This window comes from Xiphophorus couchianus, chromosome 22 (genome assembly GCF_001444195.1).
Source record: "Xiphophorus couchianus chromosome 22, X_couchianus-1.0, whole genome shotgun sequence".
NCBI lineage: Eukaryota > Metazoa > Chordata > Actinopteri > Cyprinodontiformes > Poeciliidae > Xiphophorus > Xiphophorus couchianus.
Window position 1 is genome coordinate 1,523,826 of NC_040249.1, and position 27,318 is coordinate 1,551,143.

At 40.7% G+C, this 27,318-nt stretch overlaps 1 protein-coding gene across 4 annotated transcripts in view; it reads left to right on the forward strand.

Annotated features, from left to right (window-relative positions):
• The first annotated feature begins 5,456 nt into the window (after window positions 1–5,456).
• Window positions 5,457–27,318, forward strand: part of hspa12a (heat shock protein 12A) — a 33,027-nt gene continuing 11,165 nt past the window's right edge. For 2 of the 4 annotated variants that reach the window (XM_028007764.1, XM_028007766.1), the window contains exons 1-7: window positions 5,458–5,814; window positions 14,453–14,529; window positions 17,024–17,151; window positions 18,558–18,744; window positions 19,569–19,673; window positions 20,268–20,384; window positions 22,977–23,148. In XM_028007764.1, the coding sequence (XP_027863565.1) occupies window positions 5,598–5,814; window positions 14,453–14,529; window positions 17,024–17,151; window positions 18,558–18,744; window positions 19,569–19,673; window positions 20,268–20,384; window positions 22,977–23,148 (1,003 nt within the window). In that variant the 5' untranslated portion in view covers window positions 5,458–5,597. Of the gene's footprint in view, window positions 5,815–14,452; window positions 14,530–17,023; window positions 17,152–18,557; window positions 18,745–19,568; window positions 19,674–20,267; window positions 20,385–22,976; window positions 23,149–23,361; window positions 23,371–27,318 lie in introns of all 4 variants that reach the window. The other 2 variants (XM_028007765.1, XM_028007763.1) reach the window with 2 other exon arrangements.

Below are 27,318 nucleotides of genomic sequence, written 5' to 3' on the forward strand. Positions count from 1 at the left end.
CTGAGCCGTATGCAACGAAATTTCGTTCTGTATACACCCTGTGCATGCAAAATGACAATAAAGTCAGTCTATGTCTAAGTCTATTATAGATGTTCAGTCCAACAAGAACTATAAATCCAACCCAGTGACTCATAAGATAAATTTCACACGATATGATCAGATGTCGCTTACTAATTATTTTGATGCAACAATCTAGAAAACCTGAACCTTGAACAGGAAGCGAGAGCAGACCTTTACACTACACCCACAATTCTCCCTCAACAACACATAGATGGAGACGTGCCTGTTAACAGCATTTACATCAGTTCTGTTTCATGCTGTCAATAATCGTTTATCCTGTGATGCATTAAAAATGATATATGTGAAGAGAGAAATAAACAATGCTGCTTATTTGCTCACTTTTCAGCTAATAATTATAAGAAAGAATGAGTATGAATGCATAACTGACTGCTGCAGTCGGTGACTCAATTAAAAAAAAAAATTCTTTACCAATTTGAACAATGAACTGAATTTGACTGCATTGTTTGATACTGATAAAATTGGAATGTATTCTAATTTGAATACAATCTGCATGACTGAGTTTAACCAACTGATTTTCTTTGTGTAACAATATTCATTGTTAGTTTATTGTGAACAACAATGTCATAAAACACATGACTTTAAACTAACCTTGACATTTTTCAGTAATTTAAAGCAAAGATATATTTTTTTCAAATTTTAGCTTCTGTGCCGAAAGCTTGACATGCTGACTTATTTTCATGTTAATCAAGAGGCTGAAGGAAATGAATACTTTAGTCAACAGATATGAACTATAGATCCCTCACGTCGTCAGAGACATTTTCACCCTGAGTTTCTAGGTACGAAACTGAAGGAATTTAAATTCGATGCGTCCCAGCTCTGGAAACACTTTCCTGAAAAGTTGAGGTGTACAGAACCGGTTTTGTCTGTCAAGTCAGGACTGAAGATATTACGGTTTCCTGCTGCTTACTCATAAATACCAAAGGTTGCTTTTAACACTCCTTTCTTTCATGTAATTATACCTTATATTTGATGCTTTAAGTGATGCTTTCTTTGTGTTTTTGATATTACGTTTAGTTTTTTTTATAATCTCTGTTCCGTTATTTTTCCTTCCTAGCATTGTAAATTTAAATGGCAGTGAGAACGGTGCCATAGAGATAAACTTACCTTGCCTTGCCTAATGTCTAAGAGACTTGCACAATGGAGTTCACACTTAGGCCTACAGCAATTGTTGGTTATAAACCATCTTTATTTATTGTGCTACCTAGACGCTACATAATGCTAATAATAATGGGTTTGGTCTGGAGTAAATAGACATGAAAAGACACAAATTTTGGCTGAAAAAATGTATATAGCTATAAATTTGGCCTGAATATATAGCTCTAGAGAGAGAGAGAGAGAGAGAGACTGACTTTATTATCATTTTGCATGCACAGGGTGTATACAGAACTAAATTTCGTTGCATACGGCTCAGAACAATGTTTTGAGGTTCCAATGTTATGAGGTTACTCCGGAATATAAATATAAAATATAAAGTGCAGGAATGACAGTAAAATAGAAGTTATTTAGTTATGTACATGTGCAAGGTATGAAGTGGAGATCTATAGAGCTATAGATCTATAGATCTAAGTGCTAATCTGCACTTTTCTGCCACATTGCAGACTGGAATTAAAAGTGCCACTTCAACTAAAGTTTTGAAATACGTTCTGAACCAGGCGCGCTCCAAAGAGTCCTGTCCATAACTCTTCTACATGCTTTCAACTTCCGGTCAGTGAGATGAACTGAGTTTAGTGAAGGTTCAGTGAGGTACTGGTCTGCCCGGAACCCAGGTGGGTAGTTCCTGTGGTATGGCAGACTGGGGTGGTGGTTTCCCTATTCAAAAAGGGGGGCTGCAGAGTGTATTCCAACTACAGGAGGATCACACTCCTAAGCCTCCCTAGTAAGGTATATTCAAGAGTTTTGGAGGGGAGGGTTAATCAAATAGTCATTGTTCGGATTCGCAGTGTTCACCGTGTGGTTTTCGGCCAGGTCATGGAACACCGGATCGGCAGCCAGGACGAGAATCAATGCCTCCAACTACGTTCTTTACCCAGAAAAGGATAGAGTGAGTGCCTTATCCGGGTCACAGAAGAAGTCCTGTATTTCAGGGTCTTGTTCACGAATTAGGGGAAAAATGAAGCGGGAGATTGATTGGCGAATTGGAGCTGCATTTGCAGTGATGTGGATTTTGCACCAATCTGTTGAGGTAAAGAGAGAGTTGAGGCAAAAGATGAAGCTCTCGATTTACTGGTTCATCTACGTATGTTCCTACCCTCATCTATGGTCGAAAACTTTGGGTAGTTACCAAAAAAATATAATTACAGACACAAGTGGCTGAAATAAGTTTTCTCCTCAGGGTGTCTGGGCTCTTGCTTAGAGATCGAGTGGGAAGCTCTGTCATCTGGGGGGTACTGAGAGTAGAACGTCTGCTTCTCCATGTCAAAAGTAGCCAGTTGAGGAGGCCTGGGCATCTAGTTAGAATGTCTCCTGGATGCCTTCCTGGTGAGGTGTTGAAAGCCTGTATCACTAGGAGGAGACCCAGAGGAAGACCCAGAACACAATGGATTGAGTATGTTCCTTGACTGGCCAGGAAATGCCTTAGGATTCCCCTGGAAGAGCTGGTCCAAGTGGCTGGAGAGAGGGAAGTCTGGGTCTCCCTGCTTAGGCTCCTGCCGCAGGATCAGACCTCCATAAACGGAAGACAATGGAAGGACGGACGCACGGACGGACGGACGGACGGGCGGGCGGACGGACGGACGGACGGATGGATGGATGGAATAACTACCACAGGTTTTTTTACTGCCTTTAACAATGCAGTCTGGCAAATGTCCAGGTCCAGATGACTTTCTGGTAGAATTTTATGAGTGCTTTCAAAATATTACATTTTTTAAGTAGTTTGAGGTAAAGAACCGCTTTACCTCAAATATTCAGAGACACAATTTTGGGATTTTGTATCTGTAAATTCTAACCATCAGATTTAAGCATTAAAGGTTGGAATATTTCACTTAACATATGTCCTATGTAATATTAGTTTTACTTTCTGAAAATGAGTGGAAAACATATTGAACTTTTTCACAATATTCTAATTGATTGTAGACGTACATTTAGCTCTTTCATTACTCGCTATCCATGGACCAGACAAGGTTGAAGAAAATTATTTGGGGGAAATGGTATGCCTTTGGAAAAAGGATGGCGAGAATATGAAGTTAATTCGTCTGATTAACCATATGAAAGACAGCAATCCGTTCAGGTCCATTTTTGAATGAAGTGACAGACACCTGCTCAGTAGGAATGTCAGAGTGGATTTACCATCACCCTCTCCCGTAGATAGGAACCAGAGTCTTTGATCAGTGAAAAGTTTCACATAGCAGTACCCACCCTTAGCATTAAGCCTTTGAAGCTTTCTTCACTGCATGAGCGCTTGACAATTTAAGGATGATTGATGTGCTTTTTCGTCTGAAACAGTACTCACAGCAGCACTAGCCATGTTCAAATGGAATCTCCTCAGACTGTTTCCTGCTTGGACGGGACGATTTTCCTAAGAGCAGAACTTCACTTAACCTTTGATGGGATGTGTTAGAGTCAAGTTTACTTTATTAGTACACCTCAATAAGCACTTTTGTCCCTGATACAATAGGTGAACCTACAACAGAAATGTCATTTTATGAGGGATCATGTGGTGTTGGGGCATGCAGTGTCTACAGATTGCCTTCGTTCTGATCCCTGGAACACAAAGAAGGTTGTGAGCTGGTCCACCTCCCACACCTCATATAGCAACTGAGAAACCTATACACATTAAAGAGCCTCAGTGAAAACGTGTTATTTCTTAACTTTTTGATGCACAAAACTGATTGAAAATCGATTTATTCCCTGCATGTTTCTGTCTGTTTGTGTAAGGCTGAGATGGATCTGCACATGAAAACGGCTCTTTAAACCATTCAGACCAACACAAAGAGACACAATCAAACTGTCTGATGACTTTATGACCCAGTGATAATAACTCAGAAACAGTCCAAATACTTTGGATCTATTTTTTCTTTTTCTTCTTACGGAAAGTTTCTGTTTACATCAGGTCTGTGGTGCATTTCTGTGCTAAAGAAAAAGATATAAAACTTCAGGTGTTTCACAACCAGATATTAACATAAATGGAAAAAAACTCACAAAAACCTTATAGCAGAAAGTACGATGGCCACTGTAAGAAAGCCTTACACTGTAAGTGTCATGGTTTGATTTAGTTTGCGGACCCACATGCAGAAACCACACGCTGGATGGAAAAGGTAAGCGATTTATTTACAACAGGACAAATTATATTCAGTTCCCTGGACTTCGGCAGGAGGGCGAGGGTCGCCCGACCAGGTGGCATTTGGCGTGGATCTTTCAGAGCGTGGGGGTGAGGTGCCAGGGTCCGGTGCGAGGGGGTGCTACGGTGCCTAGGGCGGGTGCGAGGCGGAATTGCGGGTGGTTGGAGCGAAAGGGGTTCGGTGGAAACGGCGGAGCAGGCAGGCAGGTATTCTCGGCAAGTTCGGTATGCGTTAACCATCTAGCGAAGACTGAAGGGTTCTGCTGCTCCTATATTCCAGCACGCTGATTAGGCAGATCAGCTTCACCTGCGCTGGCTCCACAGACTCCTCACGAAGATCCTCGCTGAAAGAAGATGCAACACTCGCACTCACACTCTCATGCACACGCTCTCACACCGGAACTCTGACAGTAAGCCTTACAGAGTTCATTTATGCAGCATGAATTGATGAGTAGATTATTACAAGGTAACGCAAAAGTACCCCCCGCAAAAAAAGAGGCGGGGGCAGGGGGAGTCCTCCATGTCCCCTAAGGCAGCGGTCCCCAACCTTTTTAGTCGGGCGGACCGGTCAGGCCTTCGCAATTTTGTAACTCATTCTGCTGCAGGTTGGCTCAATTTTGACGCGCAAGACGTAACCGGTAAAATCCGGTTTAGGATTTTCAAAATAAAAGATCCGGAAGTAGTTCATTATTTCTTGCGCGCCCGGTACCAATTGGTCCGCGGCCCGGTGGTTGGGGACCACTGCCCTAAGGGGCTTCGTGCCATCTCAACCTCACACAAACTTATATAAACATACAGAGAAATTTTAAATTGACATTTGTGACTGTATACAAAATAGACCAGCAAATATTGCAGTGAGCATATCGCGAGGGAACGCAAAAGAAAAAAACAACCATCTTCCCCACGTCCCCTGTAGGGGACTCTGTAAATTCTTAGTTCTGAATAATAGTTGAGTTATACTATTAATTAACTGTTATGTGGTTTACCACTTGCTCTGTGCTCTGAAAGAGACAAAAGCGTGGGGCCTTGCAGAGTGTGGCGCTAGTTTCCCCCCCAAACATTTGCTCTGAGCGGAGCAGCAATAGCAACAGAGCGGTCAGACGCAGCATTCCTGACCAGGACAGAAGTGAAAGGGATGGGCGGGGCGCACAGCGGCAGCAGCGACTCTGAGCTCCAACATCCTGTCTGCTGAAGCCCCCTCCTCCTTTACGTTTACCTAAGACCCAGCAGCCTTTCCCCCATGTGTTTGAATGCATTTCCCTTAAAAACGAGAAAGTGTCGAGAGGCCGAAGCAAACGGCGATTTAACAGCGAGCTTCTCGTTCGTTCTTCAGTTCCTGCGCGTCCAGCAAATCGGGGAAGCAGCTCGGTGTTGCTGGAGGGAAGAGCTCGGGGAGGAGGCTGAACTACGCGACACCATGACCGAAAAGGACACAGGAACAGAAAACATACTAACAGGTGAGTGCTCAGTTTTCACAGCACATCGTTCATCTTTAGCCATTTGGAACTACGACGGTCGTTTTCTAGTTGTAATGGCACGCGCCAGGCTGTCGCTGGCACGACCGTAAAGTGCGCGTTCACGAGCCCTCCATTAAACGTAAGGTTATGTGCAAATTAAAAAAAGAAAAAAAAAATCTGCTCTGAGTTGTGGCGTTGATCCAACCCCCCCCCCAAAAAACCAACAACTGTGTTGTCACATGTGGGATGTGAATTTAGCAAATCCCTGCGACAATTTCTGCCGCATTGCAGGAACGGGATGTTAGTGCGGAGCCCTGCCCGGTGCTGTCCAGGGGTGTGCGCAGGGAGGACCTCGCCTTGTGTGTTTTTGCAGTTTAAATGCCCGTTTTTGTCGAAGCTCATCTCTGTGACTTATGTTCTGGTTGAGATATGGCGAGTCCTCTGCGTTAGGCCGGTGACTCTCAGCAGAAGAGCGAGACACATCCCTGTCGGGCCCAGTGTAACGGTGCAGAGGCTGGTCACATGGCCCTGTCCCACTGGAGTTGGGACTCAGTGCAGCAAAAGTCCTGCATCATGTCCTCTGGGTTGAAACATTTAAATACGCTGTTCTTGGTAGTTTAGAAATCCAACCGGGTCAGACCTCAGGGCCAGCGTGCATATTTAAATTAGATTTTTTTTATTACATATTTGCTTAAACTGTCACCATGTCATGAGAGCGCAGCATAAGAAACAAATAATCTGTGGGAAGACAAATCAAGCTCCTCCACTTCCTCCCAGTGCTACAATTAGGTCTGCAAAAAATGTACCACCTTCCTGGTCAAAAACAACCAATCAGAGCAAAGAGGAAGGTCTTAACGCTGCCAATCATCCTCCTGTACACTGCTCCGTAATGTCCGCTGTCGTCTGTGGCTGTGGGGGCTTTTCAACTGGCAAGTCCCGCACTTATCTGGTTAATGTGCAGTTTGGTTCTACCCGATTAGTGAGCTTCTCCACTGCTGGGTCTGTTCGGCACTAAGACGGGCGGGACGTGAGCGCGATGCGGCTGTGGTCGACTCTCCGCTGATGTTTGCAGCGACACTCTGCAACAGAGAACCAAGCTTTCCCCCTTAAAACTGGTCGGTGCGCTCGGGCAGTCATTCGTCCAGCGGCCCGTCGTGTTTTTGAGTTAAATTTTTTTTTCGAGTTGCCAGGAATTTTGAAACTATCACTTGATAATCATGTGTTATTGAAAGATTGGAAGATTAATACTTGAACACCAACTATTAAGTCTTAAAAAGTGCAAATATATTTTTTAAAAACTTAAATAAATAAGCAATGCTTAGCCTGGTGGGGGCACAAGTAAAGCCACTTGCAAAGTGCACACATGCACAGTCATGTTTGCATAATTAAATTTACAACACTGGTCGTAACACAGCTTTCTGGATCAGCTGCATCCGTCTGATTGACCGGGCAGACCTGTGATGGCACTGTCGCAGTAATCCATTTGATTAAATGTAAACGCGCGGATGGAGATCTTGCTGGGACATTAGTCCTATCAATGTTCTTCAGAACATCGAAGGCTGACTTTGTAACTGTCTTTTCTTGGCTCTTGATGTTCAGATATGAGTCCGTCATCACATTTAGATTTCGGGGCCTGATTACTAGTCACTAGCTGTAATAACTGAAGCTGACTCTTGATCGTTCCTCTTTAGGTCGAAAAATAATAACTTCAGTTTAGTCTTGGTACAGCCATGTATTGATTTGGTCTATTCTTGAATAGAACCATAGTCACCTGGTGACATTGCTATGTAGAGCTGTGTATCGGCTACATAGCTATGGCAAATGATCTCATTTGTTCTAATATGAGCTAGCAGGAGAATGCAGATATTACGTAGGAGGGGAACCAGGTGGGAGCACCACCAGACTATTGATGTGAAGTTACCTATAAATACAAACAAGTCCCTGTTCTATATGCAACACTTGCACCAGTCAAGGACTGTATCCGAGTATCCCACCCATCTCTCCTGTTGTTTCCCGTCAAACATGGTTAACGTGTCAATGGAAAGCCCAACTTATTGCAATGATTCATTGACTTTTCAGCAGTAGTTTTCCCAGCATGTGGTGGAAGTGGAAAGAAATTTTTGCCTTTTAACAGGAAGAAACCTCAAGCAGAACCCGGCTTTAAATTGCGTCCTTTTGTTCTCAGAGTCATCCGTCTGCCGAACTCGACACCAGGTCCGGGTCGAACTATTTGGACAGAGCTCTGGGCAAAGTGTTGTCAGATTGGTCAGAAGTTCGTTGCTGTTTTATGCAGAGATATGATTGGACGGCTATGTTGACATTTCTCTTCAATTCATCTGCTTCCACCGTCCAGTTTTTGTACACGCAGGAGACATAAATACTTTTGAGGAACATTTATCTGACGGGGTGAGGAAGTATATACTTTTGCACAACTCTTCATTAAATAGCTACTATAATTATAAGACTGACTAACTGTTATTAACTGCTGGATGGAAATGATAACCTTGCTGTTCATGGAGGAGGCTGCCTGCAGAAAGGTGTGGTGCTAGCTCCGTGTTCGTTTCATAAAAACAAAGCAGAGGAAGCTTGGGAGGCCCCGGCAGGTAGGGCCATGACGTATTCTGGAGCGGAAGGAGCGTCCCCCAGGTGGTCTGTGTGTGAAAGGTGTGTGCTAATGCGAACATGCTAAAACCGTGAGAGGACCTGTATGCTGTACTGACTGAGGGGGTCCGAGATACTCACAAAAACACACACACCCGCACGCACGCGCCCGCACACACGTGTGTGTGCGTGTGTTTTGCTTTTGTTTGTGTCACACACACAAAACAAAAGCAAAAAAACTTAAAGTCACTGGTCAAGTTGCACTGTCCACATTAAAGAGAAACGGAGCAACTCGGCTTTCACAAGCATTTTGTCCGAGCGGGACCTGACAGATTGCATTCACGAGTCCTCCATTAAACTTTATTGAGCTTTCATTTAAGGTTTTTCTTTGATAATGCACAAGATCATTAGACTCTCTAACAATTATGACATTCCTGAGCTTGAGATTCTGATCTGCAAATATTGAAGATATTATTTGCTCCAGTTAATTTCTACAAGAGGCAACACCAGAGGCCTTTTGCCTAAAAAGGGGGGAAACGTGTATACAGAGTTTAATTGGTGAGGCTGGTCTCTCTGGCGGCTTGGCAACAGCCCATTGTTATGTAATGCAAGTCACTGAATGCCCGCTGCAACCTGATGATTCGCTGCACACCAGACCTTGTCTTGCACAAATTCCTGAAACTATCATGAGATGACTGGACGTTTAAAGACTACTTCAAGCCTTAACTATAGATAAATTATTGATTACAGCGTTGAACGTTGTAGGCTGCTGATTTGTTGTTGGCTATTCCAGGTCTTGTATGTGTCCGTTTTTATAAAAAAAAATTTTTTTTTGTTTATGCCAATTCTGAAGGATGATGAATTTACCAAATGCACGACTTGCGTCAATAGTCATTATTGTTTGTGATTTGTAAAGATGAAATAGTTTAATGCTAAAAAAGGGATGCAGCTGCAGTGGCAGCTACAGTGCCCAACATGTTTTTTGATTTTCTTCATAAAACAATACCATCAAGTACAAACTGGTTAGGTTTTTCACAGCAGAAATACTTGGAATTTTGGTCATAGATCTGATTTTATCATAGTTATTATTATTTTTGTTGTTGTTTTTCCTTCAAATGTAGGCTTAATTTTTAAATGCAGTTTTAACAAGGACACTGTTGTCCTCATGGACCCATTGACTTACATGTTTTCATTTTGAGGGTGGCAGTTAATTAAACAACAGCTAGTATTTGAAACCCAAACTATCCATCCATCCATTTTCTGTTCACCCTTTGTCCCTAATGGGGTCAGGAGGTGCTGGTGTCTATCTCCAGCTACGTTCCGGGCGAGAGGCGGGGTTCACCCTGGACAGGTCGCCAGTCTGTCGCAGGGCAACACAGAGACATACAGGACAAACAACCATGCACACACACATGCATTCACACCTAGGGAGAATTTAGAGAGACCAATTAACCTGACAGTCATGTTTTTGGACTGTGGGAGGAAGCCGGAGTACCCGGAGAGAACTCATGCATGCACAGGGAGAAAATGCAGACTCCATGCAGAAAGACCCCGACCGGGAATCGAACCCAGGACCTTCTTGCTGCAAGGCAACAGTGCTACCAACTGCACCACTGTGCAGCCCTGAAACCAAAACTAAAACTAATCAGATGTTTATCAGTTTGATTCAATGACAGAACATAAAAATCTGCCGTCTTTTAGGCATTGACCTGACTGCTCTGTTTGTTTCAGTCACCTGCCGTAAAGAGATCATTCTCAAGTATACATACTGTGATGTGTTTACCCGTATGGTGTAGGCCCGTCACAATAACACATTTTGCTGGACGCTAAATTTTTCCAGAAGTTATTGCGATAAACGATAACATTGTTGTTTTGAGACAATTTTTAAGTAAATATGACAGTAATGGCAAAATAATAATGCAAGAGCTCATTCTTAAAGATCAGTAAACGTTAAACTGTAATGAACGTTTAACACTGGAACTGGGAGACATTTTAAAAATCTAAAATAAATAAACAACAAATAAAATTAAGTTTGAAGTCTTCGTAAACAAAATTGTCCTTCTAAAAAGGTTTAGTTGAGACCAAAACACCAGACTGAAGACTTTTATCTTCCAATTTTTGGTAGAAAGAGAAAAAAAAGAGATAAACAATAAATCATGCCAATGGAAATGATTGAGTTTGTTTTAACTTCTCATGTGATTCATTGATTTATTGACTATTGTGACAGGCCTACTATGGTTGTCTATTATGCTCTAGTCCAAATTAAGGAAGCAGTTGCAGCATCCAGGCAGGGCTAAAACTGGATCTGTTATCAAATGTTTCCATTATGGACAGACAGGAAGGAAAAACATTGTTCAGCAGAGAGCTTTGAGGCATTTCCTCAGATTGTAACCTCTTCAGGAACCAGCCGTCCACAGACTCTCTCTATCAGTTTTTTCACTTTTTTCTGAAATTCGTCACTCCAAGGGACTATTTGAGAAACGTAACATCATTTTCACCAAAAGGCATTGTGTGACCATCTAACGAAGCACGGAAATGTGAAACTACATAAAGAGTACTGGTTGACAAAAGTGAAAACTGCAATCCATAAACGGCAGAATTTAGGGTTTAATTGTCAAATATATATCAGCCACAATTCTATCCACGTTAATTGATCAATATTAGGCATAAGTTATTTTTAGCATTGTAAACTGATTATTTTACCAAAAATATTTACATAATCATGTGTTTTAGTATAGCAAATATGAAAGGTTAACTAAAAAAATTGGTTAAATTTGCTGCGATGGACTAGCGGCCTGTCCAGGGAGAACCCCGTCTCTCGCCCAATGACCGCTGTAGATAAGCATCAGTGCCCCCCAACACTCTGCAAAGATAGTGGATGGATGGTTTAATTTGATCAGATCATTGATTTATTGTTTTTGTTCAACTGTTTATATGATTGTTTTGTTAAAAATCATATCAATCAGTTGTCTCAAGAGTTTAACACTTAAGCAAATTGACAAATGGTCAAATTCTCTGATACTCCGTGCTTTACAGCCTCTAAGATTTTACGGTCCAGGTCAAAAATGTATTCCCTAATTTCTGTATCTTGGGAATCACAGGGCCCCCCTTCATTTGGAACAGAATCCCAAATTGTAGAAAGCAATCTACAAATTGGTACGAGCAGCTACTGTATCAGGTCTCTAAGCTGTGGTTTTTAGTTCAAGTACAGAAGTTCTGGGTCCACACATCAACCAGCATATACTTCCTTATGGGTCTAGATCCCAGAATAAATGCGTCTCTCCATAACACTTCTCCTTCTACGTTTTTTTCTAAAGTCTCAGGACATGTTGTTTGTGCTTTATCTTTTAATCTAAACATCTTTGAACCATTCTATAAAATAAATACTGATCCTCCAATATGACCGCACATCCAGTGTCGCTGGAATTTAACGACGTCAGGGAAAACACTGGACAGTTTCTCCTTTTCACGTATTTGCAGATTGAAAATTACCAAACAAATTCTTCACTACAACTCTCTGGATTGCCTTTTTCATTTTTTTTTTTTTTTAAATGAGCAAGCGTTTTTAAATGACAAATTAAACAGATCTAGATTGTACTCTCTCACAATTTTCAAACCAAAAAATAGTTTGGACAAATTTTCACGGGTTGGCGAGAAATTCGAAAAGTAACGGATGGTGTTTAATAGGTGACATCGATGTAAGTTATGGACCATGGGTGGTCTTGTGATGGCGCTCATGAAATATTCATGAAGATGCTGCATTTATTGTGATTTGACTGCTGGGTCTATTGGTGAGAATAAAAAGTCCTGGTTTAAAATGAGGTTTTGGGAATGAACCCTTGTGCTGCAGGGAGACAAGCTGGATGGTGGCTAGATAGAGTGTAGCCACAGGTGGTCTGTAATTCTGCGGAGTAATTGCTTGGCAAAGTGTATTACAGATCTTCAGACCACTCATCCTCACTGTAGGGGTGGACCAGAGAAAAGGGTGAGTGAGGCAAAAAATAGGATGGATAACATGATGTCCCGTTGAGAGACGATTCTAAGAGACACTTACAATACCTTGAGGGAGTATTATTATTGTGTGTGTTCAAAGAACACTTTTAGTAAAGGCTATTAAGACAGACTAATGAAAATGATGGTCACAAATGGGGAGACAATCTTCAATTGAATTGAAATGTCACTGTCTTTAAAAGACAGGTGCAACAGGCATTTTCAGCGTTTTAAGTGGAGAGCATGTTGTCATAGTGCTTTAGGAGAGTATGATTCTTTTTTATACCTTGTGAGCTTTCCAGACCTCGGGGTTAGTAACAAGAGAGCCGCCCGCTTCTGGTCGTTTTTTGTTTTGTCTGCGCTGGCAGCACCAGCTGCCCGAGAAGCTCCTCTCAACAGTCCTTCAGCCTGGCGGTAGGACAAGCCCGACAAAGCGTTTCTGAAATGCCCTCCTGAGAGTTCAGAGATCAAACTGATGGCAGACAGTTTTAGCCCCCCCCCCCCGTCCCCTGACTCCAAGCTGTATCAAGATTTGAGTTTCTGGAAAATAGATCTTGACAATAATCACAATATGTGGTGTCATGTTTAATTTAAGATTTTTTCTTGATTTGTTTAAGAAAAAAAGGCAAATGTGCGCTCATTGTAATACCTATATCTATCTTCTGTCACCATTAACATACTGTGTATCAGCTTAATATTTTCTTTTTAAATTCACTCACCCCTCTTCTTATTGATTATTATTCCAGTTTCAGCTTCTGAAAGCAGCCCGGAGCTAAAAAGTAACTGCTGAAATGATTTATTATAAATATAAGACAAGGCTTCCCCCAGAAAACTTGCTAAGCCTGGCGGTTGGGTCCTACGACAGTCATTCATCCAGCGGCACGCCGTGTTTTTGAGTAAAACATTTTTTAAAGTTGACAGGAAATTTGAAAATATCACCTAATAGTTATGTTATTGAAAGATTGGAAGATTAATACCTGAACACCAACTATAAAGTCTTAAACAAAATGCAAACATTTTAAAAAGACTTAAATAAATAAGCAATGCTTAGCCTGGTGGGGGCACAAGTAAAGCCTGGTGGCCCGCCAGGCTTATAATACACTGGGGGAAACCCTGTGCATCTAAACGTATCTGGAGATGGTATGCATTTTGTTTAAGATATACATTTTAAAACATGTTCAATGTTGACATTAAAACAATCTAATTAAAAATATGTCTAAATCCTGAATGCAGATTCTCATGTTCTGGTTAGAGTCTGCTTCTAACCAGAGAATGAACTGCCTCACGACTGGCACTCAAAGCTTTGATAGCATTTACAGAAGGAATGTGGATATTTAAGCACAGCAAAAAAAATAAATGAATAAATAAAAATTACACTCTCACAACCCATTTCTCTTTATTATTATGCAATCCATTTTGAAAATAAAAGCAGGTCTACCCAGCCTCTTTTTTTTAATCAAATTGCGTTGTGTGTGGGCGCGTGTGTGTGTGTGTGTACAATCTTTTCTTCTTTTCCATGTGTGGTGATGGAGGGTCTTACTCTTCCAAATCAATCTTCGTGGGTCAAAAAGCTCTGTGGCCACAATATGTTGGTATGGCTTTCCAGATACAAAAATATATTCTGTTTCAATCAGATATGTGGTGTTAAAACAAAGACTGAAGCAAGATTGTAAATAGTTTTACGGAGAGGATGCACCCTCTGAAGGACCTCCATGGAAACTCCAGGTCCAGCAAAACGAATCCAACAGCCATCTGGATCAGCTACTTCAGGGGAAATAGTGGGACGGAGACGGAGTACAGGACCTCTTCAACGGAGCTTACCATCATAAGTGTGTGTGAGTGTGTGTATGAATGAGTGAATGACTGTAGCGCAAAGCATTTTGGAGTCCTCTAGACAAGATCAGGCGCCGTACAAATGCAGGCCATATTACCACTTTATCATTTTAAAGCATTATGTTATGACTTTTTAATAAATGAACTAGGTTTGAAAGGAATGATGAAGGCACAATATAATCATGGAATCAATCTGCTTTGTTTGCTTTCGCAGATGAGATGGCAAATCCTTCTTTGTCAAAGAGTGGAGGCGACCCAGGAATCACCCCTCTATCGCCTTCGCATATCCAGGTGAATTTTATTCATCTGTTTGTTTTTGTATATGTTATTGCAGAACACTGCAAGGCAAGTCACTTTTATTAACAGTGCTTTTAATTGCCATTGATCAAGAGGTTTAAAAAACGGCCAGATTGGCCTGGTTCTGGTTGAAATGACAAGAGAAGCCAAATCTGTTAAAATAAGACGGCGTTTGAGATTCTGGTAAATGATGTGCTTGCCGACATTTAAATTTGGGCTTTGAATTTAAGTAATTTTCGGAGGGACTATTGCAGACATAAGGTTAGGACTGCGATTAGCACAAACTGCGGAGAATCATCCGAATCATCTGCATAGAAACGAAAAGAAATGTGGAGCAAGAATTGAGCCTTGAGGAACACCACAGTCGAGCTTGACAAAAGTAGAAGAGAAAAAAATGTCACTTAAAGAAGATCTAAACCAATTTAGAGCAGCCTCAGAGTATTTTATACAATTAAATTAGAACGCTGTGATCCGCTGCATGAACTGCTGCTGTGAACCGAACTAAAACTGAACAGCAGCTACTGTAGATTCTGACTTCATTCTAATATTGTTCTGGACCAGAACTTTAAGAAAACAGCATTTCTTAAAGTTGGCTTCAAACAACTTGGAGAAAAAGTATGTTTGAAAAAGAAGATCTTCAGTTGCTAATCAAGACTTTCAAGACAAAAAAACAAATAAGGAGGACTTTTTTCACAGGGCAACAGTTTGAAAGCGCAATTCTCTCAATTTTTATGTTTTGTCCGTATAACTGCGAGTAGATTTTGGTTTGAGAATCTGAGAGCTCCAGTTGGGTGACTTACAGCCCCGGACCTGACTTGAACCAGACCTACGTCAGGCCACATTTATCTGCCTGATCGTAGGTTACATTAAGGATCGGGCTTCTGTGGCTCAGAGGAAACTAAATGTGAATGCACAATATAACGTTAACATTGTGCTAATATGTTTCTTAGAGGAGCATTTAGTAAGTAGCAGTTGTTGAGGACAGAAAGAATGAAAGAAATTAGCAGCAGTTAATTAAACTGCAACAAGCTTTGCACACTGCACAACTAATGCACATGTGGCCCCATCCTGCTCCACTCCTATCAGTCTCACATCCCAGAATATTCGCCTTTGACTCACCCTGTGGTTAAAAAAGTGACAAAATGGAGCTGGAAAATGTTAAAACTGAAGCTCAAAACAGGAGAAGTTACTCTACTAAGGGAGCAGGGTGCAAAGTCAGACGAATTTTAAACAGGTAGTTGATGACGACACGCGTTGGCCTCGTTTAGTGCATCAAATGTGGTTCTTTTCTGTCCAATAACAACAGGCATCCATATTATTGTTAATAAACACAAAATCTTATCTATTTCTTTCTCTCTTTTTTTTTAGAACTACTTCTTTAAAGTATGCCAGACTGATTTTTGTGGTCTAAAAACAAACGCTTATTTGTGTTGGATTGGGCTCAGTGTCTTTGGTCTTGGGCCAAGTTGAGTTGGGGTTTTTAGGCCCGATCTAAACTTCTAATGTTACACAGATTGCGCGCATCACATTTCACTCAGACTGGCACAGAATCATGGTGAGTTGCTAGTGGTCAGCCCTTACAGCCCCTACCACCGGGCTTGGCAAGTTTTCTGGATCAAACTCTGCATACAGAAAGACTTGAATCCTGGACCTTCTTATTCCAAGGCAGCAAGGGTTGCGAGAAGCAGCAGGAGTAACTCTCCTTATTCCTGGTACATATGGTGATGGTACAAGTACGCAAATTACTCCGTCTTCATGCCTTGTTCCCTGACACACAGCAAATATCCAGTAACAAGTTAATCCAAGGTTTTGACCTGTCGGAGAGCAGATTCTCTGCTTGGCTGCAGCTTCCTCCTGCCACATGTCAATGTGCCTCTGGGCAAGGCACTTAACCCCAAATTGCCTACCGATCTGCGTATCGGTGTATAAATGTGTGTGTGTTTGTGAGTGTGACTGGGTGAATGTGACTCTAGTGTAAAGCGCTTTGAGTGGTCAAAATGACTAGAAAAGCGCTATATAAGTTCAGACCATTTACATATTTTTTTTCTGTGAAGTGAAAATCTTACCTTGGTGTCGAAGTTCTGTTGAGAATGTCAGTATGTTGGAAATCAGAAAGAAAAAAAAAACCTTGGTAGTTTCAGATTGCTGATTAAGGCAAGAGAGAACGTCATCTGCATATTTTTCCACCTAATTTGACATTCTAGAAATATTTAGGAAGAAATATTCAAAATATCTTTGTTGCGTATTTTGTCCTGTCTTCATATAATTAACAGTATGAAGCCAGTGAGCAGGTTTATGCGGTTTACAGCATAGAAATATTTCCAAATCCTCAACAGACTTTTTGAGGAGCTGCTGTAAACGACTGGCTGAAACCACAGAGGTTTATCATGTATTATTTTTCTTGCTCTGTGTTTATTTCTTACTTCCTGCATGTTCTTGCTTCTGGTCTGTCCTCTTAGCTGTGTGTTGTGCTAATTTTGTTGTGCAGCAAAGTGACACGGACCAGGTGCAGTCCGGACCGTCCTTTGTGGTGGTGGTCGCCATCGACTTCGGCACGACATCCAGCGGTTATGCTTACGCTTTCACAAAGGAGCCTGAGTGCATTCACACCATGAGGTGGGCCAACACTGCAATGCAGACAGTCAGTGGGGTAAAGAGTGGGGACGGGGTGAATCAACAAAACACAATTCACTAGCGAGGACCCCGTTAAAGGTATACATTTAAAGATTTCTTGATGAAGGGATGAAAGGCTAAGGTTTGAAGGGATGAATGATCTTGATTTGGTTACCTGGGGAGAGTGATGGAGGGCTTGATGGAGGTGAAGACTCTGCGTGGGGGTTTGGTCTTCAGGAAACGGGACCTTCTTATTTTCCCGAGCCCGCACAGGAACCGTCCCCCCCAGACGAAACCTGCAGCGCAAAGAAGCGAAACGTTGTCATGAGTGAAGGAGGATGAAATGAAAGAGGTAAAGGGTAAGGGAGGGTGGGGTTAATGAAACGTAACAGACTGAGATGAGTCAGTGAGCAGAGCATAAATAGGCCACCTGGAAAATTCGAGGTGGGGTTTGGGCGTGGCCCAGCTCCCGAACCTAAGTTAACACGTTAACTCCATTATTATTTTTCACGCAGCGTTTTAAAACACTTCATCGACATATAAAAAAGGGACTGAAGTATCCAACGATACCTAATTTTGTGTACATTAATGGATGCCATTTCTCCTTTACTGTGACATGTTACGATTGTAATCTGAGCATGATACTTTGGTTTATTGCATCCGCAGCAAGCTACACTTTAGTTTGCTGCGGATGCTTTTTTTTTTAACTAGATACATTTCTTTAAGCAAAATATAGATTTCCTGTTTGACATCTGAATGTTGGCGTGTGAAATCTGTCTGTGGCTGGACACCACACACTGCAGATATCTGTGATTTTTTTTTTTATCACTGTGTGTGTGTGTGTGTGTGTGTCGACTCTTTCGGGTTTTGAAAATCAGCCTGTAATGTTAAGACCTTGCTATTTGAACCAGACATTAAACACCCCACAATGTTACATGCCTAAACAAATACCATACGACCAATCCCACCTCTATAAACTCTCCATACAGATCTCTATTGATTAATTTTATGTTATGTCAGTGTGAGGCTTTTCTTTGCACGGTCTGAATCCTGCCTGGAGATTCCTGATGCTCTGATGTTCTTTGTGAACATTATTTTGTTAAAATTGCCCCATCCCAACCAATCAGTTGACAGTCTGCTTTTCAGGAACCATTTGTTTTGTTTTTTTTACCATGAAGTCTCTTCAGTGCATTTGAAGTAATGATTCTTCCGATTTCTTCTACTTTGGGTAGTTATTTTCAGGTTTTTCGGCCAATTTTGTTTTACTTTATTGCGATACAAATAGCTAAATAAAGTCTTAATTCCAGACACGATTATGCTGGAACATGCTGGATGATGTCCTTTCAACACAGTAAATTTATGTCATAAATATGTCTATGACATTACCTGTCTCCCCCCCCCCTTTTCAGGCGCTGGGAGGGCGGAGACCCTGGTGTTTCCAATCAGAAGACTCCAACCACCATCCTGCTGACTCCAGACAGAAAGTTCCACAGCTTCGGATACGCAGCCCGTGATTTCTACCACGATCTGGATCCTAGCGAGTCCAAACACTGGCTGTACCTGGAGAAATTCAAAATGAAGCTTCACACCACTGCAGTAAGGCTTTACAACACACTGGATATCTGCAGCGCCTGATCAATAAATGCTGACCAGCTCAGCTGCTCGTGTTTCAAGCTGTGGTGGTTGGGTTATTCAGTGTCTTGCCGACCTTGGCTAGTCTGACGCGTTATGTTTTTCACACAATCTTGTGCATCAGAATTGGCCCCCGGGTTGCAATTCTGCTGTTGTTCTGCTGTTGCATGACCTGCTACCAGTTCATTGCCTGAGGGGTCGTAGGTATGAACCTGGAAACCAGATTAGTTCAAGCTGCTTGTTAACAGAATTTCAGTGTTAACAAACACTGAAATGTGCTTGTTAACACAAGCACAATTGAACTGTTTTCCAAGCAGCCATACCTTAGCCCTTTTCTCATATGTGCTGAAACATTTTGGACTATTACTTAAATTTCCTTCAGTATACTGCAACCAGTCTGTGAATAAAGTAGGTGTCTGCAAAGCACATATACAAGTGTAAAATTGTCACCAGATTAAATCTTTATTTAAAATAAACCGGCTCACCACGGTGCAGTCCATTATTTCTTATTTAGAGACAGATTTAGATACGGTTACAAGCTCCCCGGTTTTTCAGCTCTTAACTGTTTATTCAACATTCAAATTTTACTTCTTTATATTGTTTCCATCGCTTACTTTGTCAGTTTCACTTTATAGATTGTCAGCTAATCTCGTACCTGGCAAATTGTAGCGCTAGCAGAGCACCTTATGAATTCTTATTGCGTTGAAAGAAGATACGTGACCTCGTCAGAAAACGGGCTGAGAAGCTGCTGCAGACTGAGGCCCGTCTCTTTCTTTTGTGTTTGTCAGAATCTGTCCATTGACACTGAGATCCACGCAGCAAACGGAAAGCGAGTGAAAGCCCTGGACATCTTCGCCTATGCGCTCGCATTCTTTAAGGAGCAAGCATTAAAGGTAAAACGCATCATCAATGCGCTAGTTTGTATTAAATTTGTTTTTTTTCTTGGACATGCAGTATTTTGGGGGACTGTTTCAACAATTTGCCTAAGGGGGGGGGTTGCCTTAATTTGAGAGCACACAGTTTCAGTCTGAAAGCAGGATTTCATGTCTTTTGTTCTCAAAACTTTTAATACTTGTGCTCAAAACTTCTCCTCATGCTCAGAGTGTGTGTGCCGTGTGTGTGTCTCTGCCCAGAGCAAATCTCCGCTTGCAGAACTCTCTTTCAAAATGAAAATGCAAGCACAAGTATTAAACATTTTGAGAACAAAAGACATAATCCTGCTTTCAGACTGAAAATGTGTGCTCACGAATTATGGCAGAAAAATTCCCCCATGTTTATGGATTGAAATATTTTGTAAAGAGAGAATTTGGCCGGCCTCTGCTCTGAGCTCTGAGGTGTTAGTAGCGGTACACCTGCTGCAACATGCAGATCATCGAATATAAAACAGGAGCAGTAAAACTCCACTCTCTCAAATATAGAACTGTTGTCATGTTGTTTGTCTAAGTCTAGGACTGAGCTCTAACCTCCACCTGGCGTTTCTCCTGCAGGAGCTTAGTGATCAAACCGGCAGTGAATTTGACAACAGCAACGTGAGATGGGTAATCACAGTACCAGCAATCTGGAAAATGCCTGCAAAACAGTTCATGAGGGAAGCAGCCTATAAGGTGGGTTGAGTGTCTGTTTTTTTTGTTTTTTTTGCTTCCATACTTTTTATACATAATTTGACTCATTAGCTCTAAGACAATTTGGCAGAAAAGATGAGTTTCCCTTTCATGTGCACAAAGTGGCTAAACAGGCTAAAAACGCTTCTACATGAAGCCATGTGATAATATCTTACTGAAGAAAATCTTACCGGAAACATTATCTTAATGTTTTCTTGAAGTCCAGACTTTTCTGAATTGACTCGCAATGTTTTTTAGGTCTAATTTAGACATAGATTAAGGAAAGTTAGTTTTTAGGAAAACGTGCTTGTTTTCTGTAAATGTTTGGCGCTAACCATGAATTCACAGCATTCAGGAGGTGTGCCACTATCTTGTTTATTTATTTATTTACTTATTTGAAAGGATTAATATATTAACTGGAGTAGAATTTTAATGTGCCATGAATGCCCCAAATGGAGCACACAGCAGTACTAAGCAATCAGGCAGGAAGTCCTAACATTAAGTTTCAGTTTCAACCAGCCACCATTAATTTGGACCATCAGTACTGCATGTGTGTGTGTGTGTGTGTGTGTGTGATGAACTTTTATGAGTTAGAGATGCAGCATTCTTTTGTCTTTTATATTTTTTTTCTCTGAAACAATAATTGCACAACCAGCAAAAAAAAAGCCTTCTCACTTTTATACATGGGTTTTATTGAAAAGATGAAGAAGATGATCTGTTCTATCCTGTCTTGTTCTGGTCCGTTCCAGATTTGGGATGTCAGGTCAGTGAACAGAGCAGGCTGCTAAATCCAGTGAGAGTGGAAGGTGTTAGAGCGAAGCTTCAGCACACACAGTGACTCGGCATCTTGCAAGAGGATTTAGTTGATTGGCTCTTCACAGAAGACAAAAGGAGAAATAACAGAGGCAGTACAAGACTTTCTGTTACTTTCTCAATCACTGCAGCTGAAGAAGCTAAATTCTGGAAGAAAAAGCACACCAAGAAAATTTTTTACATACGTTATGCTACGTAAATAACTTTGCATGCTTTGTAAAATTATTTACACTTTAAGTGAACTAGCTTTATGGAGCGTCTTTTCTATTCTGTTCACTGAAAACGCAAAAGTCACATTCACTTAGGACAACATGGGACGAGGCATGAACTTGTGAATGGAGAAATCTGGAATCAAACCTACGACTTCGTAGTAACAGGACAACAACTCTACCCAGTCAGCCACATTTCCTCACTTAATTTGGTTTCTGAAATCCGCCGAGTTTCCCTCAGTGTATTTTAAGCCTGGCGGGCCTCCAGGCTTTACTTGTATCCTCGCCAGGCCTAGCATTGTTAGGTTTTATTTTTGTGATTTTCCTTTTTTAGGAGTTTATAATAGGTGTTTAGTTATCAATCTTCCAAAAATGCATAATTATTAAATGATATTTTCAAATTTCCTGTCAACTTTAAACATTTTTTAACTCAAAAACATGGCGGGTGGATGGATGACTGCCGTAGCTCCCTGAGCACCGAGCTTAGGACGTTTTCTGGGGGAAAACCTTGAATCCTGATAAAGTTCCAGCCTGAGAGGCAACCCAGCAGAAGGAAAACATCAGGCCTGTATCAGGCTCATCCAGGCCAGGTTTAAAAGAGGGAAAGCTAAGTTAAGTGTTTATGTTGTCAGAGTTTTTCCTTTTGTTCCAATACCTCTTTGAGTGGACTAAAAAATATATATAAGTTTGATGTGTTGTTATTATTATCATTATTATTATTGGTAGTAGTAGTATTTATATTAATATTTAATTAAGTAAATATTGGAATGAACTTCATCAAATCTTGTAAGACCAAGCGAAAAGATGAAAAAGAAAACATGCATTCGACAGAAATAATCAGTGAAATTTAAAATATGAATCAGATCCACTGGTACAAAATATTTTTTTAAGCATAAGATAAATCTGAAATGGGAACTTTGTGGCATAAATAACACCAGTGCTGAATTTAACCAACCCTGAAGTTGCGTTCAGGGAACACTGTAATCGCTGCCATTCCTTGCTGTGCTGAAAGTGGAGATGACCTGTCATATTGTATTTTATTATGATTACACATTCACACATTCAAATTTGTTCTTTTTTTGTTGTTTTTAAGTTTGAACAAAGCTGATAAACAGCAGCAACACTACGTCCATAAACACACTGTGCAGGATGTTGTAGAGCAGTGGTCACCGGCACAGATGCTGTTGCTGCTGTTTCTAAATCATTCTGCTGCTTGTGGGCTCAATGTTGGCGCTCAAGACGTAACCGACAGAATCCGTGTCGGTTTTTCAAAATAAAAGATCCTCCAGACCAGGCAGCAGGGGGAACTAACATTAGTAGACTCCACTAATGCGCCACAGAAGAAGAAAAGTCTCAATGAGATGTCTCTTGGGTTTTGGGCGATATTTTTTTTTTTTTTTTTTTATTTCAAACAAATACGCGACTGTTTTCAGTCTGTTTTATATCAAAATTGGTACCAATTGGTCCACGGACTGGTACCAGTCCAGGGGCTGGGGGCCACTGTTGTAGAGGACAGAAGTTTTTATTTTCTGATCATTATAAATCATATTTTGTTTCCTCTGCCTCTCTGCAGTCTGCTCTGGTGTCACGTGAAAACCCAGAACAGCTGATCATTGCTCTGGAGCCCGAGGCGGCCTCCATCTATTGCCGTAAGCTGCGCCTCCATCAGATGGTGGACCTGGGCACACAAACCACCCAGAACGGCTTCAGCCCCAACGACAATGTGGGGAGTGGGATGACCCAAGGTACGTTTGGTCCACATTCACAAAAAGTGCTTTAAATCTTTTCAACTAACGGGTTTTACGCTGTGCATACCACGGCTAGCACCATGCTGCTTGTTTCTGGGCTCCTGTTCTTTTCAACATGCACCACAGAAAACTCTGACTTACTTCAGCAACATAAGAACTGACTTTGTAACTTGCTGTTTTCTCCTTATTTCACACCGTTCGCCTCTGTAGTGTCTCCAGGTAAACAACACAAACTGCATGAACGCACGTCATATTTATTAAGTCGAATTCATCACAGTTAAGGTTGCTGTTGCTTCTTTTCTCAGAACTTGGTAGCAAGAAATTGTGCTTTGCAATACAAGCATCAACACAAATTAAACAATCACATTTAAACTATCAAATTAAATACTACAATTTTAATGAGTTCTTTGTATTTCTAATTACTGAAGGAAATAGTCATATGAACTAGGCACCCTCATCGCCCACTGAATCAATGGAAGCCATTGGCCGCTGTAGTCCTTAAAGTCGGGTTTGATTCCCAACCCAGGCTGCATGTCTTTCTTCCTTCGCTCGCTGACTGTTTCCTGTCTGATTAGTCAATAAAGGCCTCCAGCACAAAAGTCTTAAAGAAACAGAAAAACATTATAGAAGAAAGAAATTTACCAATCTCAACTCATATTTCAAAGCTCTTCTGTTTGTCACTCTGAATGTAGCACTTGTATTGTGTGGTGTTAAGAGTCAGCAAGAGATCTGGGAGGATATATACACTCCAAAAATCGCTGTGCCACTGCGTGTGTGTGGCATGGAGGGGATGCAGGGAAACAACTACTCTGCCATTGCCAAGTTAATGAACTGGTTTTGTGCTGAATTTGATGGTGCGTTTGTGTGTCAGCAGAGTGAGGAGCAAAGGGCTGAGCGCACGTCTTTGAGGTTCCCTTTACTCAGCATGGTGGACCGTGTTGTCAAACTGTTGAGGCATACAAGCTGTTGTCTTTAAAATCAAGTCAGGGCGACTTGGTGTTTAGTAAGTTTATATTATCAGGCATCAAAGGCTAATCCATGTTATTATTTAATTTGAAGATTGCGTTTAAAACTAAATGTGCCCCCAAAACATAGCAAAACGGCCAGATTTAAGGGGAAGGTCAGTATGTTTCATTTCTACCATGAATATATAGTGATTTTGCCAGTGTCAAATAAAGACACTTTTCTTATCTTTACATTAAAAGGAGACCTGAAAATTGTTTATGAGCTCAAGTGAAAGAAAATCATAAAATATGCTTTTGGTGTTTTCTGCATATTTCATGGCCGCCCCGAGATGTGTGACATATGCGGTTCCACCAAGCATTATGAGCATGAAGCATTTCAACGGTGGATGAAAATGGTCACAACATGGTTCACTGTGTGTTGCAATTGATTGTTCAAACCAGCCCCCCCCCCAAAAAAAGTAAAAATACAGAATAGAGACCATTTGAAGTGGCAATCTGCTCTCATCATCCCACGTTCCCGGCTCGGTTGCTATGTGTGTCGTCCCGTCAGCCATGACGGTTCTGATTATCAGAATCCGATTCTGAAGAGTTTTCTCTCGAATCTGGAGATCCAGCTGTCAGCTCAGGTTCATACTGGTGTGAATGTTTATCATATACTCCCAAGAAGTCTTCTGGGTTTCTTTTTTTTTAAATTAAAGAAACAGCCAGCCAGACAATTCAGCACTAATTTAGTGGCCGACTGGCTGCGGCGTAGTGCACCCAGGACGGAAGTGGACATGTTCGGCCCATTTCAGCTTTTATTGACAGAAGCAGTAAGAGTCAGAGAAATGAGTCGCTTGTATGAAGAGTTTCAATAAATGATGTTCATGCAATATCAGTATTTCAAGAAATGATTTCAGTTCTCCTTTGAAACATAAAATGAAGTGAAGCAGCAACTGCAAATACCTTTCTCTTCCTTTCACATTGACACTATTCACTTCTCACTAACGTTCCCTACACCACTCCTATATGGAGGACCAAAACTGGCATGATTAAAAATAAAAGCAGAAGTCTATATTTTTTTGTTTTGCCTTTTCCTTATACGTACATGGGCTTTTGTCAAAAAAAAATTATATATTTTCTTTTGCGTTTTTCTTAAACATGTATTTTCATCTGGAAATGTATTTATTTTGTTTTGTCTTTTCCTTATACAAGCATTCTTTTGTCATTGCCTTGTCTCCTTTTTAAAAAACAATTTTTCTTGTGCATGTCGCGTTGTCATCGAGGAATGTTTAAATGCAAATGAGGGGCGGTGTCGTCAGGCTTCAGCTTCTGCTGATTGGTTGGCTGGCATCACACTGGACTTGGCTGAAACAGAGATGGTTAGCAGTTTATCAGTGAGCTGGAGCTTAGCAACATTTTTAGAAAATAGTGTTATAACTCCAGCACGTTTTAAAAAATTGAAGCACGTTTAAAAAAAATACAAAAGAAAATATATAAATTTCTTGACAAAAACGCATTTATAAGGAATAGGAAAAAAGACACATATACATTTCTTGATGAAAATGCGTGTGCAGGGAAAAGGAAAACCAAAAAATATAGATTTCTGCTTTTATTTCTAATTATGTCAGTTTTGGTCCTCCGTACTCCTACACCAAAAAATACGCAGTGATAAAAGTCATTAATTTATTACTCTGGTAAATATTTTTGTGTGACCACAAACTTGTGGTAAGTTCTCTATGAATTAGTACAACTAAATGCAAATGTGCAAACAAGCCAGACATTTATTTTTTGGTGACAAATAATGCCTCCTCCTTCCCTAAAATCATCTACTGTAGGCTGTTTTAGTCACAGGAACTGAATTGGCATATTAAGTCCAATTTGGTGATTCATACAAAGGATTAAATATTCAACAATTACTTTATTTCAAACAGTGGGGAGGGGACGGCATCCAAACACAATATGTTTTTTTTATACTCCTTGCATGCTGGGTATTGCATGTTCTGAGCACATAGCGTCCTGCCAAAACCAAAATGTGATTCATTCAAACTGTTCTGGTCACATTGCATGGTGTCTTCATATTTCATTTGGGGATACATACTTGCTGTTTTGAGTGTTGGATGCTTTGTCAACTGCCTGATATCACTATGAGATGTCCTCTGGTTTTGGCATAAATGTTCCTGTTCCAGTGCTTTCATTTGCACAGCCGCCTGCATGCACAATAAGTCATTTCAACACTTACTGCTTAACTGTTCTTGTAAATGTAAAGTATGTTTGATTCTAAGGTGTTTATGTTGAGCATCAAATGCATTTTTATTCCATCTCAATCAAAGTTTTTTTTAAAATTATGTTTTTGCAATTTGCAAGCAACTTTAATAGGCTGTTTGTTTTATTACCAGGGGAAAAATTACAGTGTTTATAATTATATACATGAAATCCTTCTTCACTAACGGGGGGATGAACATTGCTTTAAAAGCACACTCTGCTGGATGTTGAAATCCATACTTACATTGACGGACATTGTCTCACACTGTGGATTTTTTTCTTCCATATTTTCTAATCTCAGATACATTAAAACTTGTTTTCTACCCAAAGCACAAGAATGGCTGAATGAGTCCAAGAATGAATGCTATTTTTTCCCTTGGATTTGGAGTATATTAATGCAGAAAGTTGCTTGTAAACGTAATTGCAGTTGCAATCAAATGTGTTTCAGTGCTATTAAAAAAAGATTCCTTTGCGTAATCCATGCTGTTTTAACATTTCGTCACACAGATACACTTCTGAGATAATCCAAAAATTGTGATACCAAACAAAGATAACAGGCTAAAATATATTTAAAAAATTAATCTAGAGAAAACCACTATAACAAAAACAATAAAAAAAAAAAAATCACATGAAGCAGTGTCACATTTGTCCAAAACCATGTTGATTATTCGTGTCCATTCGACTACATCTGGTGTGATGATGTAATAAAATGCTGGTTTTGTGAAACATGATGTGGTTGTGCTCTTGCGGGTCAGATGCAGTGACGGTGTTGTGCGTACCCTCTGTTAACATCTTGCAGATGCCCCTGCATAAACCACACAGTAAACCCTAAGAGTATTCATAACGCAGACAGACTTAGAGATTAAAATATTTTTATAGACAAAAAGGGTTTAATATCCTTTTTGCAGGGTATCAAGTAGGCGTGACTTAAAAGATATAATGATGTAAAAGGAATGCT